Raw genomic sequence first — 27,986 nt, forward strand, 5'->3', positions numbered from 1 at the left:
GGAAACAAACCCTTCAGCCCAATATGTTCATGCCAACCAAGTTTCCCAAACTAAACTACTCCCATTTGCCTGTGTTTGGCCTATATCCCTCTAAACCTTTCTTATTCATGTACCTGTATGAATGTCTTTTAAATATTGTAATTGTACCTGTATCTACCACTTTCTCTGACAGTTCATTCCACATACCAACCACCCTGTTTGAAAAGGTTGCTCCTCAGATCTCTTTTAAATCTTTTCCTCTCACCTTAAAAATGTAGCCTCTATTTTGAACTCCCCCACCCTAGGGAAAAGAGCTTATCTATGCCCCTCATGATTTTTAAAATCTCTGTAAGGTCACCTCTCAGCCTCCTAAGCTCCAGTGAAAAGGTTCCAGCCTATCCAAACTCTCCTTATACTCAACCCCTCCAAGCCCAGCAATATCCTTGTGAATCTCTGCTGAACACTCTCCAAGTTAATTATATTCTTCCTATAGCAAGGTGACCAGAACTATACACAGCACTAAAAGTGGCTTCACCAATATCCTGTACAACCGCAACATGGCGTCCAACTCAGTGGTCTGAACAATGAAGGCAAGAGTGCTAAGTGCCTTCTTCACCACCCTGTCAATCTGTGACACAACTTTCAAAGAGCTATGTACCTGAACTCCTAAGTCTGTCTGTTTGACAACACTTTCCAAGGCTCTACCATTAACTGTATAAGCCTTGTCCATGTCTGTCTTAACAAAATGCACTACCTCACATTTATCCAAATTTAACTCCATCTGCCATTCCTCAGCCCATTGGCCCAAGTGATCCCTTTGTAATCTTAGACAACCTTCTTCACTGTCAACTATAGCACCAATTTTGGTGTCATCCACAAACTTTTTAACCATGCTTATAAAATTTTCATCCAAGTTGTTTATATAAATGATGAACAACAGTGGACCCCACACCAATTCTTGCTGAACTCTACTGATCACAGGCCTTCAGTCCGAAAAACAACCCGCCATTAACACTGCCCTCTGTCTCCTACCATCAAGCCAATTTTGTATCCAGTTGGCAAACTTTCTCTGAGTGATCTAATTTAACTAACTAGTCTATCATGCAGAACCTTGTCAAATGCTTTGCTAAAATCCATGAAAACAACATCTACCCACTTTGCTTTCAGTACCTCCAGTACCCCCTCTTCTGTAATGTGAACTGATTTCAAGACAGCAACAATTATTTTCTGAGTTCCCTAGCCTCTATGTCTTGCTCCATTGAAAATGGTGATCTCCTATGGTTGCACTAATCCTAAGCTCCTAGGACTTAGACTCTCTGGAGGACTGCTTGTATTCCTAGATCTGTCCACTGTAGCCTCAAGTACTGATGGGAATACGGGCATGTAGCTTTCTGAGGTGGGAGGGTCCTGAGTGAGGAGATGGTGGAGAACCAAACCAGCAGTCAATCATTCCAAAAACAGAGAAGCCCTCCATCCTAAAACTCCTGGCCAATGTCTTTCTTTTCAACAACATTCAACTCCTAAATCTGAAGTTTGTTGATCCTTTCAGGCATTTCAAACCTATATGAGCTATTGCTTAATTCATCCCTTCTTGAACTGGTTCATTCCTTTTCCAGCACTGTCAATGTTCATTATATCCCACGCCATGGCATCTTCACCTTGCAGTCTCAGTTATAAAATACAAAAATAGCACATTCCACTTGTGTGAGGGATCTGTCTCTCATTGTCTTGTATAGAGTCATAGAGATGTACAGCATGGAAACAGACCCTTCGGTCCAACCTGTCCATGCCGACCAGATATCCCAACCCAATCTAGTCCCACCTGTCAGCACCCGGCCCAAATCCCTCCAAACCCTTCCTATTCATATACCCATCCGAGTGCCTCTTAAATGTTGCAATTGTACCAGCCTCCATCACTTCCTCTGACAGCTCATTCCATACCCGTACCACCCTCTGCCTGTAAAAGTTGCCCCTCAGATCTCTTTTATATCTTTCCCCTCTCACCCTAAACTTATGCCCTCTAGTTCTGGACATCCCGACCCCAGGGAAAAGACTTTGCCTATTTACCCTATCCATGCCCCTTATAATTTTGTAAACCTCTATACCACTCCAGGGAAAACAGCCCAAGCCTGTTCAGCCTCTCCCTATAGCTCAAATCCTCCAACCCTGGCAACATCCTTGTAAATCTTTTCTGAACCCTTTCAAATTTCACAACATCTTTCTGATAGGAAGGAAACCAGAATTGCATGCAATATTCCAACAGTGGCCTAACCAATGTCCTGTACAGCCACAACATGACTTCCCAACTCCTGTACTCAATACTCTGACCAATAAAGGAAAGCATACCAAACACCTTCTTCACTATCCTATCTACCTACATCTCCACTTTCAAGGAGCTATGAACCTGCACTGCAAGGTTTCTTTGTTCAGCAACACTCCCTAGGACCTTACCATTAAGTGTATAAGTCCTGCTAAGATTTGCTTTCCCAAAATACAGCACCTCACATTTATCCGAATTAAACTCCATCTGCCACTTCTCAGCCCATTGGCCCATCTGGTCAAGATCGTGTTGTAATCTGAGGTAACTCTCTTCGCTGTCCACTACACCTCCAATTTTGGTATCATCTGCAAACTTACTAACTGTACCTCTTATGCTCGCATCCAAATCATTTATGTAAATGACAAAAAGTAGAGGACCCAGCACCAATCCTTGTGGCACTCCACTGGTCACAGTCCTCTAGTCTGAAAAACAACCCTCCTCCACCACCCTCTGTCTTCTACCTTTGAGCCAGTTCTGTATCTAAATGGCTAGTTCTCCCTGTATTCCATGAGATCTAACTTTGCTAATCAGTCTCTCATGGGGAACCTTGCCGAACGCCTTACTGAAGTCCATATAGATCACATCTACTGCTCTGCCCTCATCAATCCTCTTTGTATATTAACATTAACTTCACTGCTTTGTTGATTGGCCAGATATCTAGAATGCCATATGTGATGGCAACAATGGGAATTGAACATCAGCGCTCACTCCATGGAGAAAAGGATATGTTTTTGAGAGAATTCTTCTAACAACGATAATGTGTCCTGTTGGAATGCTACAAGGGTTTCACAAGCACACGGATCTTTAATCGTCTCCTGTCCAGTCACTTCCTCTGAAAGAAAAAAGAATTACCTTTATATAGAATCTTTACCACAACTTCACTTTGTCCCAAAGTGCTTTGCTACCGATGATGTTCCTTTTGAAGTTGGAGCTAACGTGATTGTAAAGTTGAGCACAGCAAGATCCCACAATCAGCACAGCTGTATAATATGTTTGCATGTTGCTGGTCAAAGGATTATTACTTGTCATGATCTAGGGGGTTCCATTATTCTTTGAATGGGATTTCTTATGTGCACTAAAGACGTTTAAACAAATAAGTGCAACAGACAGACTCACAAATCTGTACTCATCCATTGAGATTGAATTGGTAATCTTTTATCCTTTTCGGGGTTTGAGTTTGGTTGACTAAGCACGGTCAACACTGAGAGCTGAGCTCCACTTGAATGTTTAATTTAGCAGGATAAATTTGTGGTCTTATTGCACCCAAAGTTGTGCGTTGACATGAGCACAATGGCCAAAATTGTCCTCTTCCTGTGAAACTCCATGGTATAAATCTTCCCAGTTACTGAATGAAGTTCTCTACAGTATGGAAACAGGCCCTTCGGCCCAACAAGTCCACACTGGCCCTCCGAAGAGTAACCCACCCAGACCCATTCCCCAACCCTATATTTTCCCCTGATTAATGCACCTAACACTACGGGCAATTTAGCTTGGCCAATTCAACTGACCTGCACATCTTTGGATTGTGGGAGAAAACCGGAGCACCTTGAGGAAACCCACGCAGACACGGGGAGAACATGCAAACTCCACACAGACAGTCACCCGAGGCTGAAATCAAACCCAGGTCCCTGGTGCTGTGAAGCAGCAGTGCTAACCACTGACCCACCGTGTCGCCCCCTCATTTATTGGTTTGGACTATATTCACTGGAATTTAGAAGAATACAGGGAGATCTCACGGAAACCTAAAAATATTCTAACAGGACTAGACAAGATAAACACAGGTAGGATGTTCCCAATGACTAGGGAATCTAGAACCAGTGGTTGACAGTTTGAGGATACAGGGTGGGCCATTTAGGACTGAGATGAGGAAAAATATCTCCACGCAGAGAGTAGGAAGCCTGTGGAATTTACTGGTACTGAAAGTGTTTGAGGCCAAAACATTGATTGTTTTCAAGAAGGAATTAGATCTGAGGTTAAAGGGATCAAAGAATATGAGGAGAAGGCAGGAACAGGGAACTGAGCTAGATGATCTGCCATGACCATATTGAATGGGGGAGCAGGCTCAAAGGGCTGAATGGCCTACTCCTGTTTCTTGTTTCTAACTAGGAACTCCCTCACTGCAGGTACTGCAGCTCTGACATTATAACATCACTGCCGGTGTGATATTAATCCCATCCTTGTTGTATTTCTGTCAGCAGTTACTGTTACATATAGAAACAGCTTGATTAAAGTTGCTAGTCTTGGTTTCCGGGTTCAGAGAGGGTGAAGGGGTGGGGAACAAAAAGAAAACTGAAGGCAATAGGTAAGGGCACACAGGACTAATTGCCTAGCAACGTTTCAGGGACAATTCAGTAATTAACAAAGTGGAAAAGGTAATAGAGTACTCAAGTATTTTCCTGCCTTCCATTTTAACAATGAACAGGAATCCAAATTTATACAAAAATAGAAAGTGCTGGAGAAATTCCGCAGGTCTGGGCAACATCTGTGGAGGGAGAAACAGGGTTAGCATTTGAGTCTGTTATGACTTTTCAAAGTTAAATGTGATTTGTGATGCTAACTTTGTTTCTTTCTCCACAGATGCTGCCTGATCTGCAGAGTTTCTCCAGCATTTTCGACTCTTATTTCAGACTACCAGCACCCGCAGACCTTTTTTTGTTTCTGATGTACACAAAGATGTCACAGGCAGGAAGAGATGAACTGATTCATCAAGTCAAAGATTTAAAGCTTTACCTATTTAGTTACTGAAACAAACAAAAAGGTCACAGAGACATACCCTCACAAATGTTCACTTTTAGGTTCTCAGCGATTTGATCGATGATGCTAAAGTCTGAAGCATAGAAGAAATGTTGATCAACTGGTTCTGATGCAATTTCTCGCAGTTCGTCCTCCACTGCCTTACCGACACCAACAGCGTACATAGTGATCCCTGCAAGGGTGAATAGCAATAAGGAACATATCATTCATTAACCACAGGCAAAGGGACCTAGGCAACAAAGCTCATTAGATTTCAAATGAGAGTAAAAAATGAGGTCTGCAGATGCTGGAGATCACAGCTGCAAATGTGTTGCTGGTCAAAGCACAGCAGGCCAGGCAGCATCTCAGGAATAGAGAATTCGACGTTTCGAGCATAAGCCCTTCATCAGGAACAAGAGCTTTCGAGCATAAGCCCTTCATCAGGAACAAGAGCTCTTGTTCCTGATGAAGGGCTTATGCTCGAAACGTCGAATTCTCTATTCCTGAGATGCTGCCTGGCCTGCTGTGCTTTGACCAGCAACACATTTGCAGTTCAAATGAGAGTAAGTCTATATGTTTGTGTGTGTCTCTCTCTATATATATATTATCCTTTTATAGGATGTGGGTGCCACTGGCAATATTTATTGCTCATCCCTAGTAGCCCAGGACTGAGGTCAGATGGAATTCACAAGAACATAAGGACTAGGAGCAGGAGTAGACCATCTGGCCCTTTCAGCCTGCTCCACCATTCAATAAAATCATGGGTGATCTTTTTGTGAACTCAGCTCCACTTACCCGCCCTCTCACCATAACCCTCACCATAAATATCTCTCACCATATCCCTCACCATAAATATCTCTCACCATAACCTTCACCATAAATATCTCTCACCATAACCCTCACCATAAATATCTCTTACCATAACCCTCAATCCCTTAACTTAAAAACATTCAATAAGATAGCCTCAACTGCTTCCCTGGGCAGGGCATCCCACTGATTTAAAACCGTTTGGGCGAAAAAGTTCCTCCTCAACTCAGTCCTAAATCTGCTCCCCTTTAGTTTGGGTTTATGCCCCCAGTTCTATTTCACTTGCCTGTGGAAACAACCTCCCTGCCACTATCTTCTCTAAACTCTTCACAATTTTATAAGATCCCCCTCTCACGCTTTTAAGTTCTAATGAGTATAGTCCCAATCTACTACAATCTCTCCTCATAACCCAACTTTCTCAACTCTGGAATCAACATAGTCAACCTCCTCTGTGTCACTTTCACTGCCAGTACATCCTTTCTCAAGGAAGAGACCAAAACTGTACACACTACACCAGCTGAGGCCTCACCAGCACCCTATGCAGCTGCAGCATTACCTCCTTGTTTAAACGCCATCCCTCCAGCAATGAAGGACAATATTCCATTAGCCTTCTTAACTTCCTGCTGCTCCTGCAAACCAATGCTTTGTGATTTATGCACAAGGACACCCAGGTCCCTCTGTGGAGCAGCATACTGCAATTTTTCACCATTTAAGTAATAATCCATTTTGCAGTTATTTATACCAAAATGGATGACCTCACATTTACCAACATTGTACTCCATCTGCCAGATCCTTGTCTACTCACTTAACCTATCTATATCCCTCTGCAGATTTTCAGTGTCCTCTGCACACTTTGCTCTAAGACTCATCTTAGTGTCATCTGCAAACTTTGACACACTACGTTTGGTTCCCATCTCTGTAAATTGTAAACAATTGCAGTTCCAACACTGATCCCTGAGGTACACCTTGAGCCACTGATTGACACCAGAAAACATTAATTTATCCCCACTTTTTGTTTACTATTAGTTAACCCAATCCTTTCCCCATGCTAATACATTACCCACAATTCCATGCACCTTTAGCTTATGCAGCATTAACTCTCTCAGTGGCCACTTCATTAATGACCCCTGAGGATGAAATCCATCGGGACCCAAGCACTTGTCAACTGACAGCTCCAACAATTTGTTCAGTCCCACTTCTTCGGTGACTGTAATTTTCCTGAACTTGCCTCTCAATATCCTCTTTTTGACTTATCGTTGCTGATGAGGTGTACTCATGTTATCTATTGTGAAGACTGATACAAAATCCTTGTTCCGTTCATCTGCCAATTCCTTATTTCCAATAATAATAATACCCCAAAATCAGATTCTACAGAACTACCATGAATTTTGATAACTCTTCCCTTTTTGGAGATACAGTATATCTTACCATCAGTTGGTATATTTCTAGCTGGCCTTTTCTCATATTCTAATTTTTCCTTGTTAACCTTTTATTCAAGATTTGCTTTTATCATATATTCTGTCCAAATTTAGATCTGCCACCCTAGATAGTAGCAGTAAAATTCATGCAATTATTATTTATTCTTTCATGGGATGAGGGTGTTACTGGCTAAGCCAACATTTATTGCCCATCCCTAATTGCCCAGAGGGAAGTTAAGAGTCAACACATTGCTGTGGGTCTGGAGTCACATATAGACCAGACCAGCTAAGGAGGGCAGGCTTCTTCCTGAAAGGACTTTAGTGAAGCAGATGGGTTTTTCTTGACAATCAATAATGAATTCAAGATCATCGTTAGATTGTTAATTCCAGCTTTTTTTCTTTGAATCCAAATTCCACCATCAACCATGGGGGCTTTAAACCCAGGGTTCCTAGAACATTACCTGGGTCTCTGGATTAACAACCCAGCAATAATACCATCAAGCAATCGCCTCCCCCATTTATACATGAATCTAAAATACTAGCTGGAAGTGAACTTCTCTGTTTTACTCCAAAGTAGGCCTTCTGTTTTAATAACCTCTGACATGACTTGACATTCCTGAACCCTTCACCCAGCATGTGAAGTCAATAAAAAGGACATGCTGTAATGTCCTAATGTTTTATTGGTTCTTGTCCAAGAAATAAGTTTGGTGGTTGCAATATCATTGCATGGAGTCTCAGAATAGAAGAACAAAGAAACAGGAATGGGCCGTTCGGCCCGTTAAGACATTCTGGACCCAAATGCCATGTTTCCACACTATCCCCACATCTGTTGTTAGTAATGACAAATCTTTGTCTTTGTCATTCTTTGTCTTGTCACAGGAAGTTTAATTTTAACCCTTTGGCCCCAAGTTGAAGATAACTTGCTTTTTCATTTGCAAAAATATGTTTCCCTGGCTTTGGGATTTAGAGCCAGGGGACAGAGTCTCAGAACAAAAGACAAGGACTGAAATGAGGCAGAATTTCTTCCCTGGCAAATGCTGAAGCTTTAGAATTCTCTACCCAGAGGCTGATGGAAGCTCAATCATTAAGTAAATTCAAAATGGGATAGGTGTGGTCTGATCGTTTTTGATTGGGTAATACAGCTGGCTTCACCACTGTAAATGTAGATGATTCTGTGTGTTATGGGTTGGAACTCACACCAGAGACTTGAGAGTCTCAAATTGTGGTTGGAGTTATCAGTGCATTTCCAAGGGAGTGTGGCACTGCCACAGGTACCATTGTTCAGATGGATAATGGCACCAAAACCTTACCTACCCTCTCAGATGAGTGAAAAAGATCCTGTACAGTACCCTGGACATGGATCTAATGGATTTTCAAACTCCAGGGGAGTGAATTCACTGGATTTGGTTTGAGTGGTATCCAGAAGGTTTTTGGGGAGAGAATAAGCTGACAAAATTAGTCACAAGTGACGAAAGGAAAAGCTCCTCATTTGTAATTAGACCCTTTTCCAGATGGACAAGCCCCCGCTGCCTCTTACCAGCGTCTTTGGCCTTTTTGGCCCACTCAGAGATGCTGTCTTGAGAACGGCCATCGGTGAACACGACGCCTACCCTGGGCTGGCTCTGAGATCCAGGTCTGGCACCTCCTGCTTCAGTGAAGACGTTCTCCACCATGTGTTTGAGAGCGAGTCCAGTCATGGTGCCCTTCTCCATGTACACCACATTGTTCACTGCTTTCTTCAAAGCTGCAGCGGTCGTGTGTGTGCCCAATGGAATCTCAGTGCGCACGCTGCTGGAATACTGCACCAAGGCCACCCGGGTACCCTGGCTGGAGATATCCAAGGCATCCACAATGTTGTTCACAAACTTCTTCACCAGTTCAAAGTTCTCAGGTCGTACACTCTTGGACCCATCGATGACAAAGGCCAGGTCAATGTTTGCCTTGCTGCATCCTATTAAAAATTAAACAATTGTGTTAATGTTAAGAAATGGTTAGGGAGTAGAGAAAGGGATCACCTGAAAGACTCAATAGTTAGAGCACCAAGTGCAATCAGAGGGCCTGGTTGATGCTCAGTTGTTAGGTCTCTCTGGACAAAGGTATGAATGTGATAGATTCATGAAGTGTGAATTTGGCTTCAGCTCCTGATCTTTGGTCAGTGAAAATATAACTTCAAACAGGATGGGGGGGAAATACTTGTCTTTGTGGCCAAGATAAATTGTCAGAGGATACTAATGTTCTTCACAGACCTGACTAACGTACACCTCGCTGTTGTGCCATCAGCTGTGGCTCAGTGGCGTGGCCCTCAGTATCGCTCAAGTCCTGTTCAAGAGGCCTGAGCACAGAATCAATGCTGACACCTCAGTGTGGTGAGGTTCTGTAGAACTGTCAGAGGTATCCACTTTCAGATGAGACATTAAACCAAAGTTGTGTTACATGGGCACTATTTTGAGATGTTTTAATCAATTTGTTCAGAGATGTTATTACACACTTCTGGGGAAAATGGGATTTGAACCCAGGTCTTTTGGCTCAAAGGTAGGGACGCTACCACTGTGCAACAAGAATCTTGAGCACCACATCTAAGCAGAGAAATTGTCATAGTCAATAATAATCCCTTAATTCCATCACTAAAACCAAATTATCTGCTTACATTCGGATTGTTCTGTCTAGGATCTTTTGGTGCATCAGTTGGCTGTCATGTTTCCCGCATTACATTAGCGACTACATTTCAAGGGTACTGCTTTGGCTGGAAAGCAATTTGGGACATGATGGAGGCCATTAATGAAAACCCTTTCTTTCATTGAAAGGAATGGGAGGATGACAAGGTAGGTCAATGATGAATGTGTGATCTGCTCTGTTCCTTGCTGCCCTCTGGGCTAGAGATGAGACTTTATGTCCATTGCATATTGTCAGGATCTTCCTTCCTTCAGACAGTTCATTGACAATTGCCCATTTCAATGGATGCAGAATATGCACATGGGCTTGCTCCCTTAATAAGTGAAAGATACCATTGGGAAATTGGCTAAGATCAAAATTGGCATAGCCTCCTCCGATGTTTCATTGGAATCTGTGTTTGATGAATAATCAGAGAGACCTTTGTGCAGAAAGGGTGATTGTCTTTGGTGGTCATCTGGTAGAGTACCTACTGCTGGTCAGAGCCTATAGGATCAAGTGGCTGCTAGGACATGTTAGACAAAAGTGAGGACTGCAGATACTGGAAATCAGAGTCTAGATTAGAGAGGTGCTGGGAAAGCACAGCAGGTCAGGCAGCATCCGTGGAGCAGGAAAATCAATGTTTCAGGCAAAAGTCCTTCATCAGAAATGAACAGCATTCCTGCACCACTCTAAGCTAGGACATATTAGTCTTGGAAGGAGTGATAGAGGTTCAAAACATCATGAGGGGTATTGACAAGGTGAATAGCCAAGGTCTTTTTTCTAGAGTGGTAAAGTCCAAAACTAGAGGGCACGGCTTTAAGGTGACAGGGGAAAGATTTAAAAAGGACCTAAGGGGTAAATTGTTCACACAGAGGGTGATGCGTGAATAGAATGAGCTGCCAGAGGAAGCAGTGGAGGCTGGTACAATTACAACATTTAAAAGGCATCTGGATGGGTACCTGAATAGGAAGGGTTTACAGGAATATGGGCCAAGTGCTGGCAAATGGGTCTAGGTCAGATTGGGATGCCTGGTCAATATGGATGAGGTAGACCATCTTGAAATGCACAAAAGTGGATAAATCCCCAGGACCTGATCAGGTGTACCTAGAGCTCTGTGGGAAGTGAGGGAAGTGATTGCTGGGCCTCTTGCTGAGATATTTGTATCATCGACAGTCACAGGTGAGGTGTCGGAAGACTGGAGGTTGGTTAACGTGGTGCCACTGTTTACGAAAAAATCAACTAGGTAAAAACAATGACTGCAAATGCTGGAAACTAGATTCTAGATTAGTGGTGCAGGAAAAGCACAGCAACTCAGGCAGCATCAGGGGAGCAGTAAAATCGATGTTTCGGGCAAATGCCCTTCATCAGGAATGCAGGCAGAGTGCCTGAAGGGGTGGACACGTAAATGAGAGGAGGGTGGGGGTGGGGAGAAAGTAGCATAGAGTACAATAGGTGAGTGGGGGTGAGGATGAAGGTGATAGGTCAGGGGGCAGGGTGGCGGAAGGTAGCAAAGAGTACAATGGGTGAATGGGGATGGGGATGAAGGCGATAGGTCAGAGAGAAGGGTGGAATGGATAGGTGGAAAAGAAGATAGGCAGATAGGACAAGTCATGGAGACATGCTGAGCTAGAAGTTTGGAACTGGGGTGAGGTGGGGAAAGGGGAAATGAGGAAACTGTTGAAGTCCACATTGATGCCCTGGGGTTGAAGTGTTCCGAGGTGGAAGATGAGGTGTTCTTCCTCCAGGCGTTGGGTGGTGATGGAGCGGCGGTGAAGGATGCCCAGGACCTCCATGTCCTCAGCAGAGTGGGAGGGGGAATTGAAATATTGGGCCACAGGGCGGTGTGGTTGATTGGTGCGGGTGTCCCAGAGATGTTCACTAAAGCAGTCTGCTAGGAAGCGTCCAGTCTCCCCAATGTAGAGGAAACCGCATTGGGAGCAACGGATACAATAAATGATATTGGTGGATTAGCAGGTAAAACTTTGATGGATGTGGAGGGTTCCTTTAGGGCCTGGGATGGAGATGAGGGAGGTGGTGTGGGCACAGGTTTTGCAATTCCTGCGGTGGCAGGGGAAGGTGCCAGGATGGGAGGGTGGATTGTTGGGGGTGCGTGGACCTGACCAGGTAGTCACGGAGGGAACGGTGTTTATGGAAAATGAAAAGGGGTGGGGAGGGAAATATATCCCTGGTGGTGGGGTCCGTTTGGAAGTGGCTGAAATGTCGGCGGATGATTTGGTTTATGCAAAGGTTGGTAGGGTGGAAGGTGAGCACCAGGGAGGGGTTCTATCCTTGTTACGGGGATGGTAAGGACAAGCCAGGGAACTACAGACCAGTGAGCCTGACGTCGGTGGTGGGCAAGTTGTTGGAGGGACAGGATGTACATGGATTTGGAAAGGCAAGGTCTGATTAGGGAGAGTCAACATGGCTTTGTGCATGGGAAATCATGTCTCACAAACTTGATTGAGTTTTTTGAAGAAGTAACAAAGAGGATTGATGAGGGCAGAGCAGTAGATGTGATCTATATGGACTTCAATAAGGCGTTCGACAAGGTTCCCCATGGGAGACTGATTAGATCCCTTGGAAATACAGGGAGAACTAGCCATTTGGATACAGAACTGGCTCAAAGATAGAAGACAGAGGGTAGTGGTGGAGGGTTGTTTTTCAGACTGGAGGCCTGTGACCAGTGGAGTGTCACAAGGATTGGTGCTGGATCCACTACTTTTCGTCATTTATATAATGATTTGGTTGTGAGCATAAGAGATATAGTTAGTAAATTTGCAGATGACACCAAAATTGGAGGTGTAGTGGACAGTGAAGAAGGCTACCTCAGAGTACAACGGGATCTTGATCAGATGGGCCAATGAGCTGAGAAGTGGCAGATGGAGTTTAATTTAGATAAATGCGAGGTGCTGCATTTTGGGAAAGCAAATCTTAGCAGGACTTATACACTTAATGGTAAGGTCCTAGGGAGTGTTGGTGAACAAAGAGACCTTGGAGTCCAGGTTCATAGCTCTTTGAAAGTGGAGTCACAGGCAAATAGGATAGTGAAGGTGGCGTTTGGTATGCTTTCCTTTCTTGGTCAGAATATTGAGTACAGGAGTTGGGAGGTGATGTTGCGGCTGTACAAGAGAATGGTTTGGCCACTTTTGGAATATTGTGTGCAATTCTGGTCTCCTTCCTATCAGAAGGATGTTGTGAAACTTGAGAGGGTTCAGAAAAGATTTACAAGGATGTTGTCAGGGTTGGAGGATTTGAGATATAGGGACAGGTTGATTAGGCTAGGGCTGTATACCCTGGAGCGTCAGGGGCTGAGGGGTGACCTTATAAAGGTTTATAAAATCATGAGGAGTATGGATAGGATAAATAGACAAGGTCTTTTCCCTGGGGTGGGAGAGTCTGGGGCAGTTTTCTGTGGAACTTTGGATACTGAGGGGTGACCCTATAGAGGTTTATAAAATCATGAGGGGTATGGATAGGGTGAATCGCCAAGGCTTTTTCCAGTGTTGGGGAATCCAGAACTAGAGGGCATAGGTTTAGGGTGAGAGGGGAAAGATAAAAAAAGAGACCTTAGGGGCAACGTTTTCATGCAGAGGGTGGTGTGTGTATGGAATAAGCTGCTAGAAGAAGTGATGGAGGCTCATACAATTGCAACATTTAAAAGGCATCTGGATGAGTAATGAACAGGAAAAGTTTGGAGGGATATGGCCCGGGTGCTGGCTGGTGGGACTAGATTGGGTTGGGATATCTGGTCGGTATGGTCAAGTTGGACCAAAGCGTCTGTCTCCGTGCCGTACATCTCTACGACTCTATGAGTCCTCATGAGGTGAATCAACAGGTTAGTTAATCTGCAAATCCTTCCATCTCTTCCACCATTCTCCAAAAGGAAAAACATGTGTGTGTGTGAAGATAGGCTTACCGTTAGAAAACTGTGTCCAATGATGAAAGGAACGAGAATGAAGATTAAGGTAATCGGTAAAAAATGCAATGGAGACTTTTTCATGCAGTGAGTGGTTAGGATCTGGAGTGTGCTGCTTGAGATGGTGTTGGAGACCAGTTCAGTCAAGGTTTTCAAGAAGGTGTTGGGTTATTATCAGATAAGGGAGAAACTACACGGTTACAGGGAGAAGACTAGGGAACAGTTTTCCCTCTAATTTTCTTTCTGCTGTGTGGGCCTCTGAAATCCATACAACTTCCAGAACTGGAAATCAATTCTGTGAGCAGCGTACCAACACTGATCACTACGTGGAGAACTCTGGAGCAGCTACTTGCAGGCAGTGCTACTTCCTTCATTGGTCTTTCATGTGCAACCTTCTTTTACCCCAATTAGGAAGAAAGGGTTTCAGTAATAGACCGTTTTGCCTAGATTAGGGAAGATGACAGGCTACAGACCGGAAACGTTAGCCCTGTTTCTCTCTCTTCACAATCACTGCTTGACCTATTGAGCATGTACAGTCTTTTCTGTACATTTTAAACCGTTAAGTAAGTTGAAAATGTTATAGAGAGTTTTAAGAGAGCTGTACAAAAGGAGAGAAGTTTAGACAGGGCAGACAGAAGAGAAAGTGTTGCTACTCCCAGGGACTTGGAATTAGGAAACAGACTTCCATGCTGGGATGAGAAAATGAGAAGCTTCGTTGATACAGTGAGCTGTGATTTTGGATTTGGTGGGAGCAGATTCAATATTAATTTCTAAAAGGGAACTGGATTTATGTCTGTGAAGCAAAAATGTGCACGGCTTTGGGAAAAGAATAGGTAGAGTGGATCTAATTGAATAGCTGTTTCACATAACCAGCATAGACATGAACAACTTCCTGCTGGGAACTCGTATGTTCACAGTCCAGCAGACCACACTGAAAACAGATTCTAGTGGAGACCAAATGGGTGCAGACAGGAATAGAACTCACTATTACAGGTCTTCCCATCTTCGTTCAGTTGCCTTCCCGGGGGGCAGATGCAGAAGTATGACCCAGGAGTGCTGACACACTTGAACTCACACCCATGTTCCACAGTGTTACACATATCGACAACTGCAATGCAAGAGAATGCTCGCTTTAAGAAATTATATTATTGACTTATCACCATTTTGCCAGGAGTCAAATTGGGGTTATATCATTCCACTGGCCCAGGAGCACTCATGACATGGCTTATGGGAGTCATTTTTATTTAAACTGCGACCTCACCTGACCTGTTGCTCCAAGTAATCTCTTCTACATTCACGGAACATAAACATTACTAATATGGCCAGGATTTATTGTCCACCTCTAATTACCTGTGAGAAGGTGGTGGTAGTTTATCTTCTTCACGTGCTGCCACTAGCAGGGGGCTTAGTAATTGGGAACATAGATTTACGTGGTGGGGTGAGATGATGAGAAGCTTCATTGATGGCGTACCCCAACAGTGTCTACACTCACACTCTGTAGCAGTTGAACATATCTGAGTGGCTAGGAAGACCATTTCAGAGGGGCAGTTAAGAGTTAACAACTTTGCAATGCCATGGGCAGGCCAGCAGATTTGTTCCCTCATGGTGTTAGTGAACCTAATTGGTATTTACAACAATCCAATAGCTTCATGACCACTAATAATTAACTTGCAATTTATTTCTAATGTTTTAAAGTTTAAATAATGCTTCCAGTTCTCTAAGTTACTAGACCAGCGATGTTGTCATCATCACTCATCAGCTGCTATGGGATGTCATCATAATGAGGCTTGTCACTATTTCCCACTCCCTTTTCTCTCTCTCTCTCTCTCTCACACACACACACACACACACACCCCATCCTGTTTCCTTTCTTACATTATTGCAATTTGCAATGCCTCCTAATAGAGAGAGACTATCAATCAGTTAAAGAGTGCAGCTGTTTCTGAAGATGGCTAGTAAATGATTTTATATGGTTCTTTTTCTGTATATAATGTACAAAGGTGAAATGTGTTACCACTTACCGTGGCAAAATGGATGTTGTAGCTTAAAACCCATTCATGGGACGAGGGCGCCTCTGGCTCGGCCAGCATTAATGGTCAATCCCTAACTGCTCAGAGGGCAGTTAAGTGTGAACCACATTGCTGTGGGTCTGGAGTCACATGTAGGCCACACCAAGTAAGGATAGCAATTTCCTCCCCTAAGGGACACTAGTGAACCAGATGGGTTTTTCTGACAACTGACAATGGATTCATGGTCATTGTTAGCATCTTAATTCCAGATATTTTTTATTGAGTTCAAATTCCACCATCTGCTATGGTCGGGCTGGAGTGAGGGACAGAGTTAGTGGTGGGTCCAATATTCTTTCCAGGAATCAGCAGCATTCACAGATCTGACCAACACACACTGTTGTACTGTCAGCTGCGGCTCAGGATGTAGCACTCTCTCCTCAGGTTGTAGGTTCATGTTCTACTGAAGAGACCTGAGTACACAATGGCTGGGCAGAAATCTCTCCTACTCTGTTGCCTGCCCCTGGTGACCGTCAGAAGGATCTTCAGAATGATGCTCAACACATTTGGCACATTATGAGTGCATCAAATCCTGGAATCAGACTCGAATCCAAGGCCTCTGTCTCAGAGACAGGGTTCCTACCCACAAGACTGCCTCACAAGCAGTGATGAGAGGAAGTTTAACCCCATGTCAGCCTCCAGGGTTGATGTGAGAATTACAAATTAATCTCCTGGACAATGCTAGATACAGAGGATTTTATAATTATTTGGATTAGAGTAATATGCAAGGGGAGAAAGCAAGAGATTAACGATGGGTAATGATATTCATTTAACGAGCTGGTGCAGGCACAATGGGTTGAATGGCCTTATTCTGCATCAAACATCTCTGTGATTCTGTAGTACACTGGAGAATTTTAAAGAAAAGATTTAAAATGTGTTTTGTTTTCATTTTATTTGGAAGCATTTCAAGGCTGCTTTGCAACAGTCAAGCATTAGCCATGATGTGGAGGTGCTGCTGTTGGATTGGGGTGGACAAAGTTAACAATCACACAACGCCAGGTTATAGTCCAACACAGGATGGACAGACCATTTGCTATCAAACTGGTGTATCTGATAAGGTGATTTATTTGATAACCAATAATGGGTCACAATTTGGGGGCAGCAGTTGGTCATGTAATCAATTGGATAGTACAATCGATGAGCCAGCACATACACAACTGCCTCTTTCTGTCTTGTATTATTCTGGTATTCTATGTGTCTACTACAGTGCATATAGAACCATACTTGTTGTCATTAGCTGATTACTGGTGTAACATAGTAACATAGAAAATCGGAGCAGGAGTAGGCCATTCAGCCCTTTGAGCCTGCTCCCCCATTCAATATGATCACGGGATGATCATCCAACTCAGTCCCCTGCTCCTGCCTTCTCCTCATACTTTTTGATCCCATTAGACCTCAGATCTAATTCTCTCTTGAAAACAGTCAATGTTTTGGCCTCCACCACTTTCAGTGACAATGAATTCCACAGGCTCCTCACTCTTTGGGTGAAGATATTTCTCCTTTTCTCAGTCCTAAATAGCCCACCTCATATCCTCAAACTGTGACCCCCGGTCCCCTGTTCCTGCTTTCTCACTAAACCCATGATTCCTTTAGCTTGAGGAACCATATCCAACTTTTTGAAAACTTTTAAAATTTTGGTCTTAACCACTTTCTGTGCCCCATTTCCTGTGGCGCCTACCAGTCACAGATCCGGAGTACCACCTGCTTCATCTTCAAAACCATTTGGGTGTGGATGTAGCAATGCAAGAAGGACAAGCAATTAGGCAAAACTACCCTCGTCACAGACTGCTGCCTGGGATCTGATAATGACCACCCTGCCCAAGCACAAGAGCAAACTTAAAAGGGTCTTCCAACCTACCTACCCTCCTCCCCATTGGGAGTTCAAATATTAGGAGTGTGGGGTTAAAGTGCAATCCACACGTTGAAATGCATCCCATCTAAACGGAAAGTTAAAGATGGGCCAAAGTCTTTTACAACATACATCAATATGGATCCCTCTTTCTATTGTTACTCCATTACTAACAAGTTCAGCAATTTGGCTCTGTGACAACAGTCTCGTCACAGAGGCTGAAACGCTGGCTTTAAGCACCACTCTGAGACTGTTTAACCTGGGCTGTCACCCTTAATACCATCTAGAGGAAGTGCTGCACACTGTCACAGGTACCACCGTTCAGATGGGACAAGTAACTGAGATCCCATCTGCCCTTTTAGTTGATATAACATAACCCGTGATGTTATTGTAGAGCATGGGGAGTTCTCCCTGATTGTCCATGTCATTACTTAAATAGATATCTGGTTATATAATCTACTTGTGGGATCTTGCTGTGCACAAAATGGTAGTTGCTTTCCCCTATGTTACAACAGTAACTCAAAGCACTTCTATAGCATTTCATGGACTATGAGTGCTGTGGGACATCTTACAGGTCACCACATAAATCAAAGTTCTTTTACATCTTCCTTCAGCTTCTACAAGTAACATTCACACCTAACCAATATCTAGGCTTGGGTTGACGAGTGGCAAGTAACATTCACACCACACAAGTCTCAGGCAATGACCATCTCCCATAAGATGGACTCTAACCACTGCCCTTGACAGTTAATGGTGCTACTGTCACTAAATCCTCTATTATCATCATCCTGGGTTACCACTGACCAGAAACTCAACTGGACTTGCCATTGAAAATACTGTAGTTATAAGAACAGGTCAGAGTCTAGGAATACTGCGACGAGTAACTCACTCCCTGATTTCCACAGCCTGTTCACCGTCTGCAAGGCACAAGTCAGGAGTGTGATGGAATACTCCCCACTTGTCTGGATGCATGCTGCTCCAACAACACTCAAAAAGCTCAACACCATCCAGGGCAAAGCAACCCGCTTCATTGGCACCGAATCCACAAGCGAAGTCTGCCTCCATCACTGACACTCAGTAATGGCAGTCAGTACTAACTGCAAGATGTACCACAGAAATTTGCCAAAAAATTCTTAGCACAAACCCACAACCACTTCCATCCACAAGGACAAGGGCAGCAGATACATGCGAACACCATACCAGCAAATTTCCCTCCAAACCACTCACCATTCTGACTTGGAAATATGTTCCTTCATTGTCATTGGGTCAAAGTCCTGGAATTCCCACTCTAAGGGCATTGTGGATGTACTGACAGGACATGGACTGCAGTGGTTCAAGAAGGGAGTGCACCACCACTTTCACAAGGGCAACTAGGCACCGGAAATAAATGCTGACCCAGCCAGTGACACCCATGTCCCACATGGGACCAAAAAACAACATTGTACGTTGAGTCAAAAGGGAATTAGATAAATATTGAAGGATAAAGTTTGCTGTGAGTAAAAAAATGGTTGGTGTGGATTTAATTGGATAGTCCAATCAAGGAGCCAGCACAGTCAAAGAGGCCTCCAAACTGTCCTGTATTATCCTAGTATTTATTTCTTTCTCTTTTGATGAGTGCTCCTGAATCTTCTTCAATTGACCAAAATAGTTCAGGGCAGATGGGCAGGTTAAAAAAAAAAATCCAAGGAAAACCAGAGAGGTGTTTCAAATTTGGGAATGACTTCTGTTACCATCAGTCCTCTTGCTTGCGTTTACCTTTACACGTTTTCCCATCATCGTGCAGTTCAAATCCATCCCGGCACGTGCAATAATATCCATTCAGAATGCTGACACATTCATGTTGGCAGCTGTGGTTCCCAAACGAACAATAGTTCACCACTGTAGAGAAAGGTCCCACACGTTTTAACTTCAGTACTATGATCTGTCTATAGATGTGCTCCCATTGGTGGCAAGCAGACTTGAGGGGCTGAATGGCCTGTTCCTATCATTCTAAGTAGAGTTGGAATGATCCTGGTCCATTAAATCAACATGCACTGGTGTCTTAATGAAGAAATTGGATATAAGGATGTTCAAGTATAAGGCATTGTTCAAGTGGCAGTCAAGGATTGCTTTTCTAAGATTGCGAATGTCAGTGACCTTAAGACCATTAGGCATAGGAGCAGAAATTAGGCCATTCTGCCCATCGAGTCTGTTCTGCCATTCAATCATGGCTGATAGGTTTTTCATGCCCATTTTCATGCTTTCTCCCCATAACCTTTGATCCCCTTGGTAATCAATTTAAAACATAGATATATAAGTTCTTTACTTAATCTCCTGGTCTCCACAGCCTTCTGTGTCAATGAATTCCATAGATTCACCACTCTCTGGCTAAAGACGTTTCTCCTTATCGCCATTCTAAAAGGTCGTCCCTTTACTGTAAGGCTGTGCCCTCAGGTCCTGGTCTCTCTTGCAAATGGAAACATCTTCCCAACATCCACTCTGTCCAGGCCGTTCAGTAAGTTTTAATCAGATTCCCCGCTCCTTCTTCTCAACTCCATTGAATATAGTTCCAGAGTCCTCAAACGTTCCTCATTTGTTAAGCCTTTCATTCCTGGGGTCATTCTCGTGCACCTCCTCTGCACCCGTGTCAGGACTGATACATCTTTCCTGAGGGATAGGGCCTAAATTGCTCTCAGTACACTAAGTGTGGTCTGACCAGAGCCTTATATAGTCTCAGGGGTATTTCCCTGCTTTTATATTTAAGAAATTTATATTTAACATGCTTATAAAGAAACCTGCCCTCTGCTTTAGGATCTGCATTAGCTGTTGTGGCGATAGCCACTTTCGTGAAGTGTCTTGGGGAAATTTAATGGCATTGTCAATGCACATTGTTGTTGAAGTTCTGGAGGCTGAGACTTTGCACTTCCTACCAGGAATTATATAAATGGGATTTAAGTGAACAGCTGGATCCTAAAGAGACGTTATCTGTCACATTGAAGTTGGCTTCTTCAGCTCCGCTCTAAGGGTAATGGATCAACCAGTTTGTCCTGGGACTCTCCATCCCCAGAGGAGAATGGTAGAGTCTAGCCTTGCCGGCAAATGCCAACAGTTGCCTGAGAGAGTTTGACCTGCACCCGACTTGCTTTCTGCTTCAAGCATCAGATTAAATTGCAGCAAAACATCCGAACAATTACAGAGAAGTGAGGGTTCAGTACTTACTGCTACAGGTCTTCTTGTCCTGATTGAGGGTGTACCCCGGTTGGCATCGGCACCTATATGACCCAGGGGTGCTCACGCAGATGTGCTCACAGCCATGATCTCCCAGGGCACAGAGGTCGACGGCTAGAGAGGAAGATTGCAATTTGCTCAGGCATCATCACGAAAGGGGCACAGTCAAAGATTCACAAGACAGTATTGTGTGTGAGGCAGCTGTTAGTTCAAGTTTCAATGTAGAGAATCTAGGCTGACGATCCCACTGCAGTACTGAGGGAGTGCTGCACAGACCGAGGTCCCCGTCTCTCTGATGAGACATTCTCCTGCTTATTACTTTCCCATGGATGGAAAATATCTCCTAGGTCATAATGTGAAGGAGAGCAGGACTCACTATGATATCCTGGCTGATCATTATCTCTCCCTCAACATCACAAAAACAGATAAGCTGGTCATTGCTGTTTGGGGGATATTGCTGGTTGCTAACTGGTTTCTGTGGGTAGCTGCTGCATTTCAACACTTGCTACGTCAAAAGTACTGAGTTGACTATAAAGCATTTTTGGAGTTCCTGTCAAGTCACATCTTTCTTTCATATTTCTTTTTCAAAGTAGCCATGATGGGGAGGTGCTGGTGTTGGGCTGGGATGGATAAGGTCAGATGTCACACAACACCAGTTTATAGCCCAACAGGTTCATCCAAAATCACAAGCTTTCGGAGTGCTGCTCTTTCGTCTGATGCAGGGCAGCGTTCCCAAAGCTTGTGATTCCAAATAAACCTGTTGGACTATAACCTGGTGATGTGTGACTTCTGACCTTTTCAAAGTAGCTCCTTTATCTTTGGTGTTGAGTATTTGGTCTCCTGCTCTAAATCTCCTGCAAAGTATTGAGAGGATTACTAAATTTAAGTTGCTGTATAGATGCAAGTCATCACTGCTGTACACCATTGAATTTAAGAAGATTGTAGGTTCAAACTCCATTTCAAGACAAAAGTCTCGGCTGACCCTCCAGGTCAGAGGGGAGTGCTGAACTGTCAGAGGTGCCCCTTTCAGATGAGATGTTAGGTCCTAGTTTCAACCTCATTGGTTCACGTCATCTTTATGGGAGAGATGACAAAGATTTGTGTGACTTAGAATAATTTTAGGATGTGTAAATGCAGAGAGTGACATTGAAGATCACATGAATTGACTTAAAAGCCTCAACAGATGACAGAAATGAAGGGTTTGACTGATAAGGAGAGGCTGGGACCATTTTTTTACTGGAACATAAGAGATTGAGGGGTGACCTTACAGAGATTTATAAAATCATGAGGGATACAGGTAAAATGAATTGCAGGTGTCTTTTCCCTAGGATGGGGAATTTCAAGACTAGGGGGCATATTTTCAAAGTGAGGAGAGAAAGATTTTTTAAAAAGACACAAGAGACAATTTCTTCTCCACAGAGAATGGTTCATGTGTAGAATGCTGAAAATGTGTTGCTGGTTAAAGCACAGCAGGTTAGGCAGCATCTCAGGAATAGGGAATTCGACGTTTCGAGCATAAGCCCTTACTCATGTGTAGAATGAACTTCCAGAGGAACTGGTGGGTTCCAGATTGAACAGAGCCATTTGAATCCTGGGCTGAGTTCAAACAAACCTTATTTTAGCAGTTGCTATGATCTTACAGAGGAAAATATATGTTTAAAATATATTTAGGTAAGTACATCCATAGGAAAGATTTGGAGAGATATGGGCCAAGTGCAGGCAGTTGGGACTAGTTTAGTTTGGGATATCGGGTCAGCATGGAGTGATTGGACCAAAGGGTCTGCTTCCATGTTGTATGACTCTGACTCTATGAAAGGGAAAATTGTCATTGGCCAATGAAGCCTGTTGATGTACCTGCCCAATTTAACTTTAATAACCACTGGAGAATTGAAGCCAAAGAGGAGACAGGCCTGGGGTCAGCAGGAAGCGCTTGCCAACTTGCAAAAATAGATGGTAGCCCTTCCAGCTTTAAGTAATTTTCAACTTACAAGGCAATAATTGTGGGTGAGACTGATATTACAGAGCAGTGAATACTAACCTGAGCAAGTCTTCTTGTCCTGATTGAGAGTGTAGCCAGATCGACAGCGGCAGCGATAGGACCCAGGTGTGCTTACACAGATATGTTCACAGCCATGACCTCCCAGGGCACAGAGGTTGACAGCTAAAGGATAAAAGGACTGATAGTTTAGAATATGTTGTTGTTGTGCCCCCATAGTCTTACCAGACCATAGGGGCTGCTCTCTCATTAGAGGGAAGCAACTAGTGGTGATTTAACCTGAGGGCTACCAAACCTCAGGTGACGGAAGAGATTGAGATGCAGAATCCTTCATTGTAACTTCAAATCGATGATGGGAATTGAATCCACACTGTGGTGTCACACTGCTCTGTAAACCAATGATCCAGCCAATGAGCTAAACCAATTCACTTGTGGCATGGCCAGGTAGCACTTACTTTCTGTGTGTAACTTTTCATCTCACTGGTTTCTTTAAAGGATTTCAAAGGGAAATTGGATGGGCACCAAATGGAAATAAACTTGCCTGGTGAAGAGTAGGGGAGTGACAGGATTGATCTAAAGTCTGCCAGTATTGAATCAATGGGCCAAATGGCCTCCTTCTGTTCCATAATGACTCTACTGATTTGGGCAGGAAGACTCCAGAGCTTTTCAAGAACATCAGCGAGATCCAAATGCAACACTTTAACTTCCTACAGATCTAGTCTTGGCAGAATGGAAAGTGCTGGGGTTAGGGGTGGGTTGGCTTGTGGGGTGAGCGGGAATGATTTGTGCATAATTGGGTCCCAGATTGAACAGAGCCATTTGAACCCTGGGCTGAGTTCAAACAAACCTTATTTTAGCAGTTGCTATGATCTTACGGAGGAGATGGAAATGCCCTTGAAGTGCAATTAAGATCTGTTTAACTGTAATGATAATAAGCTATTTAAAACCCCAACCCTATTCAAAGCCTTTAGTTGAGAAAAATCCAGAGTTCAGACCCGATGTCAGAATAGTTTCTTCAGATGAACCACGTTTTTCTGGTTCAGTTCACCGATCTGAGCAGGAGTTTTTCTACTCTGTGAAACCAGGAGAAGTTTGCAACAAAATCTTCAAGTTGTTAAAGTACATTTAGGATGTTAGAATTGTAAAAGGGTTATGCCATCGGAATGGAATCATAAAATTGGCTCGACAGTTCAAGATAAAGAAACTGGACAGCTTCAGTTAAGTAAAGCTGAAACAGGAGAGCTATTTATCTAGGGTTGGGTAACAGTAATGGAATGGTGTCGGAAAACAGGTTGAAACTTTGTTTTAATGCATGTGGTGCGATCTTTCTAACTGAATTAAATAAAGCTTGATTTCTTTGTATCATTGTTTTGGGTGATAAACTTACATTCTGTCATTTAAAGAACATTTGCAATCTCATGTGAGAATGCCTCAGTGTATAAAAAATGAAATATATTATCTATCAAGCTATATTCCATTCTGCGATCTCACTTGTCCCACATTATCTTCAACTGGAATCAAAACAGGATGCATAGTATTAAGAACGGATAGGATTGAAGTACTAACCACTACAAGTCTTCTTGTCTGGGTTCAGTCTGAAGCCCTCACGGCAACTGCACTTGTATGAACCCGGAGAGCTGATGCATATCTGCTCACAGTCATGGTCTCCATGGGAACAGAGGTCAATAGCTATGGAGGAATACACAGTCACTGGTCAGAACAACCTGGAAGTTTCTACCACTGTCCTGTCTTTTTACTCCCACCATTATGATTTTTATTTTAATCACTGCTTTTTCCAAGCCGGTTCCACAAATAGGATAGGACACTACAGACAACTCAGCCTTGGGCTAGATGTTGGCTCAGGATTTCTTGCCTTTGTGTTTTCTATCTGCCTCAGACACGTAGTGAAGGAGGCTGTAATCATGGGTGGGATTCTCTCAGGACTCAGGATCAATGTCAAAATGTCTGGCTGAAGCTTTCAGTATCCTTTCAGTGCTTCCTTTGAATACCATGTGGGTGTGTCTTACACTCAAGTTGTTCATGGAAGATTGTAACAAGTGGAGCCGCAGGTAGACAGGATAGAGAAGGCGGCATTTGGTATGCTTACCTTCATTGGTTAGTGCATTGAGTATGGGCTTTGGGAGGTCATGTTGTGGTAGTACAGGACAATGGTGAGGCCACTTTTAAAATACTGCGTGCACTTCTGATCTCCCTGCTATAGGAAAGATGTTGTGAAACTTGAAAGGGCTCAGAAAAGATCAACAAGAATGTTGCCAGGGTTGAGGGTTTGAGCTACAGGGAGAAGCTGAATATCATAGAATCCCTACAATATGGCAACAAGCCATTTGGCCCAACAAGTCCATACCGACCCACCAAAGAGTATCCCACCCAGACCCATTCCCCTACCCTATTACTCTACATTTCCCCTGACTAATGAATAAGTTGAGATTTTTTTCCCCAGAGCATTAGAGGCTGAGGAGTGAATAGGAAAGGTTTAGAGGGGTATGGGCTAAGTGCTGGCAAATGGGATTAGATGTGTTTAGGATATCTGGTTGGCGTGGATGGGTTGGCCAAAGGGTCTGTTTCTGTGCAGCATTCTGGCTACAAGAACTTCACATCGTGGTTACTGCAGTTTCAGTTTAATGCGGATACTTGGATTCCATGCCTTTCATTTCTGTTACTTGCTAACAGCTGAAGACGCATTTTATAATCAGTTTACAACCTCTTGAGATAAAATATCACGAGTGTATACCTGTGCATGTCTTCTTGTCTGGGTTCAGCACATAGCCCTCACGGCAAGCACAGTGGAAGGACTCAGGAGTGGTGACACAGATGTGCTCACAACCATGACTCTCACTAGCACACAGATCCTGAGCTGGATGGAAAGAGATACAAGTCAAAATTGAATTTGGGGTACGAGCAAAATGAGTGAATAAGAAATATTGAAGGTTCATGTGTTTTGTGCAAGGTAACACATAACCATGGGTCTCAAGCAGATTGGTGTGTATTATATACTAATGAACAATGTTCCCCTAATTTATTTTCATCCTGTGCAGACCGCTTGTGAATTCTGTGCATCGTACATTTAAATGGAAGTCAAAATCTCACATTGGAGCATGACCGAATGTGAGCAGGGTTTCGCAGTGGCTGTATCCCACAAAACCTATCGGGAATCTCGATGGTGAATAAAGGACTTGAGTTCTTATAGATTGATTAATACACAGGTATTAGACAGGTGTAACTGCTGGTCATTATAGAGCAAAATGTCTTAAACAAGGGCAGCAGGTACATGGCAACACCACCAGCTGCAAGTTCTCCTCCAAGCCACTCACCATCTGACTTGCAAATATATCGCCGTTCCTTCAGTGCGGCTGGGTCACAATGCTGCAATTCTCTCCCTAATGGCATTGTAGTTAAATTTGCACCACATGGTATGTGGCAGTTCAGGAAGGCAGCTAACCATCACCTTCACAAGGGCAACTAGAGACAGGCAATAAATGCCAGCAATCCCCACATTTCACAACGGAATTTTAAAAAATAACCTGTCAAATACAGGTTAGTATAGAGCTAGGGTTTTGCTGAAACAAGAACACATTTTTTCAAAGTTTGAGAGCATTCTCTATGGTAACTCTACCTACCAACCAATCAATGCTCATCTATTGCGCAGTACAGATATTCTTTTCCCTTCACAATGCAAATTGGCCTGATTGGTACAAAATGTAAAGCTTTGACAAGCTGTATTTTTTTTCAGCATTATTTGAGTTCTGGACAACCAAATAGCTATCGATGCAGCTAGGGATCAATGAGATGTCAGTGATTTAAGATAAATAGCACAAGAAGCTTTGGCGACATAAGGGAAAATCTTTTTGTGATCTCAATTGGTAAGGGACTGGAAAGCAGTGCCTGGTGGATGAAGGTACAATCATGGCAAGGGAAACAATTTACAGGGAAATGAGACTCACAGAACTGCTCTTTCAGAGAGGGGACATATAACAAAAGCTCCTAACTTTCTACTGCAAAGAGACATGTGATGGCTTGGCGTTCCTCACTGTGACAAAGAGTTCTCAAGATGAGAAACATGAATTAGAACGCTTCCCCTTTGGTCATTTTACTACTTACAACACAACTTGTCCTTGAAGGTCTTAGCGAACTGATCAATCAAGTCAAAGTTCTCAACCAGGAAGACATGCTCCTCATGTGGCAAGGAGGCCATGGCTCTGAGGGAGGAGATCTCTGCTCTCTGCACCCCAACGGCATAGATCTCAATACCAGACTCCCGAGCTTCCGCTGCTACCTCTGTCACCCGGTCCTGGGGCATCCCATCTGTTATAATGATGGCAACTCTTGGGATTTTCTGTGCCAGGGGTCGGGCACCCTGTTCCTCCGTGAAGGCAACGTTCATGGCGTACTGGATGGCTAAGCCAGTCATTGTCCCCTGGGCCAGTGGGATCACCTCTTTGACACTCTTGATCATGTCAGCTTTCTTCTGGAAGGTTTTGAAGGAGAAGACATTCTGGATCTGGCTGGAGTACTGGATCAAAGCAACCCTGCCAGCAGCAGGTCCCACATTCAAGAAGTTGATCATGTCGATCACAAAGTTCCTCATTAGCTCGAACTCAAACGGGCGGACACTCCTGGAGCTGTCAATAATAAACAACAGATCCATGGGACCTGTTGTGCACTTTTTACCTGAAATGAAAGACAAGATTTGTTGCAGCAAACTGGGATGACAGTCATTTGAAGTGCATTATTCATTATTTAATTATTTATTCGGATTCTGGAATCTATTGATTTGGAAATCTACGTTCTGGCATACCTCAGCTTCCGCACAGTGATGCCCCAGATCTAGAACTATAACCTTTGACCCTTGGCCAGCCCAAGGGCTCAGGCAGAGGTCCCATTGCTAAGTATCTGAACCATTGGGGGCACAATCTGGGGCACCAACCATATCAGGAAGAGGAGAATCCAGAACAGAGGTCTGGTAAAGGCTGGAGAATGTGGAGTGTGTTGGAAAGGACACACACGATTCTGAATCTTCCCCTC

The 27,986-nt window shown here is 43.6% G+C and overlaps 1 protein-coding gene across 1 annotated transcript in view; it reads right to left on the minus strand.

The window, feature by feature from the left end:
• Positions 1 to 3,003: 3,003 nt before the first annotated feature.
• The window catches only part of matn4 (matrilin 4), a 68,664-nt gene continuing 43,681 nt past the window's right edge, over positions 3,004 to 27,986 (minus strand). Inside the window, exons 3-12 of the mRNA XM_060836224.1 lie at positions 27,063 to 27,632; positions 25,696 to 25,818; positions 24,510 to 24,632; positions 22,986 to 23,108; positions 20,939 to 21,061; positions 19,496 to 19,618; positions 14,811 to 14,933; positions 8,795 to 9,208; positions 5,073 to 5,225; positions 3,004 to 3,131 (exon numbers count right to left, since the gene is read on the minus strand). Coding sequence (XP_060692207.1) covers positions 3,004 to 3,131; positions 5,073 to 5,225; positions 8,795 to 9,208; positions 14,811 to 14,933; positions 19,496 to 19,618; positions 20,939 to 21,061; positions 22,986 to 23,108; positions 24,510 to 24,632; positions 25,696 to 25,818; positions 27,063 to 27,632 — 2,003 coding nt within the window. The remainder of the gene's footprint in view (positions 3,132 to 5,072; positions 5,226 to 8,794; positions 9,209 to 14,810; positions 14,934 to 19,495; positions 19,619 to 20,938; positions 21,062 to 22,985; positions 23,109 to 24,509; positions 24,633 to 25,695; positions 25,819 to 27,062; positions 27,633 to 27,986) is intronic.

This window comes from Hemiscyllium ocellatum, chromosome 15 (genome assembly GCF_020745735.1).
Source record: "Hemiscyllium ocellatum isolate sHemOce1 chromosome 15, sHemOce1.pat.X.cur, whole genome shotgun sequence".
In the NCBI taxonomy this organism is placed as follows: domain Eukaryota; kingdom Metazoa; phylum Chordata; class Chondrichthyes; order Orectolobiformes; family Hemiscylliidae; genus Hemiscyllium; species Hemiscyllium ocellatum.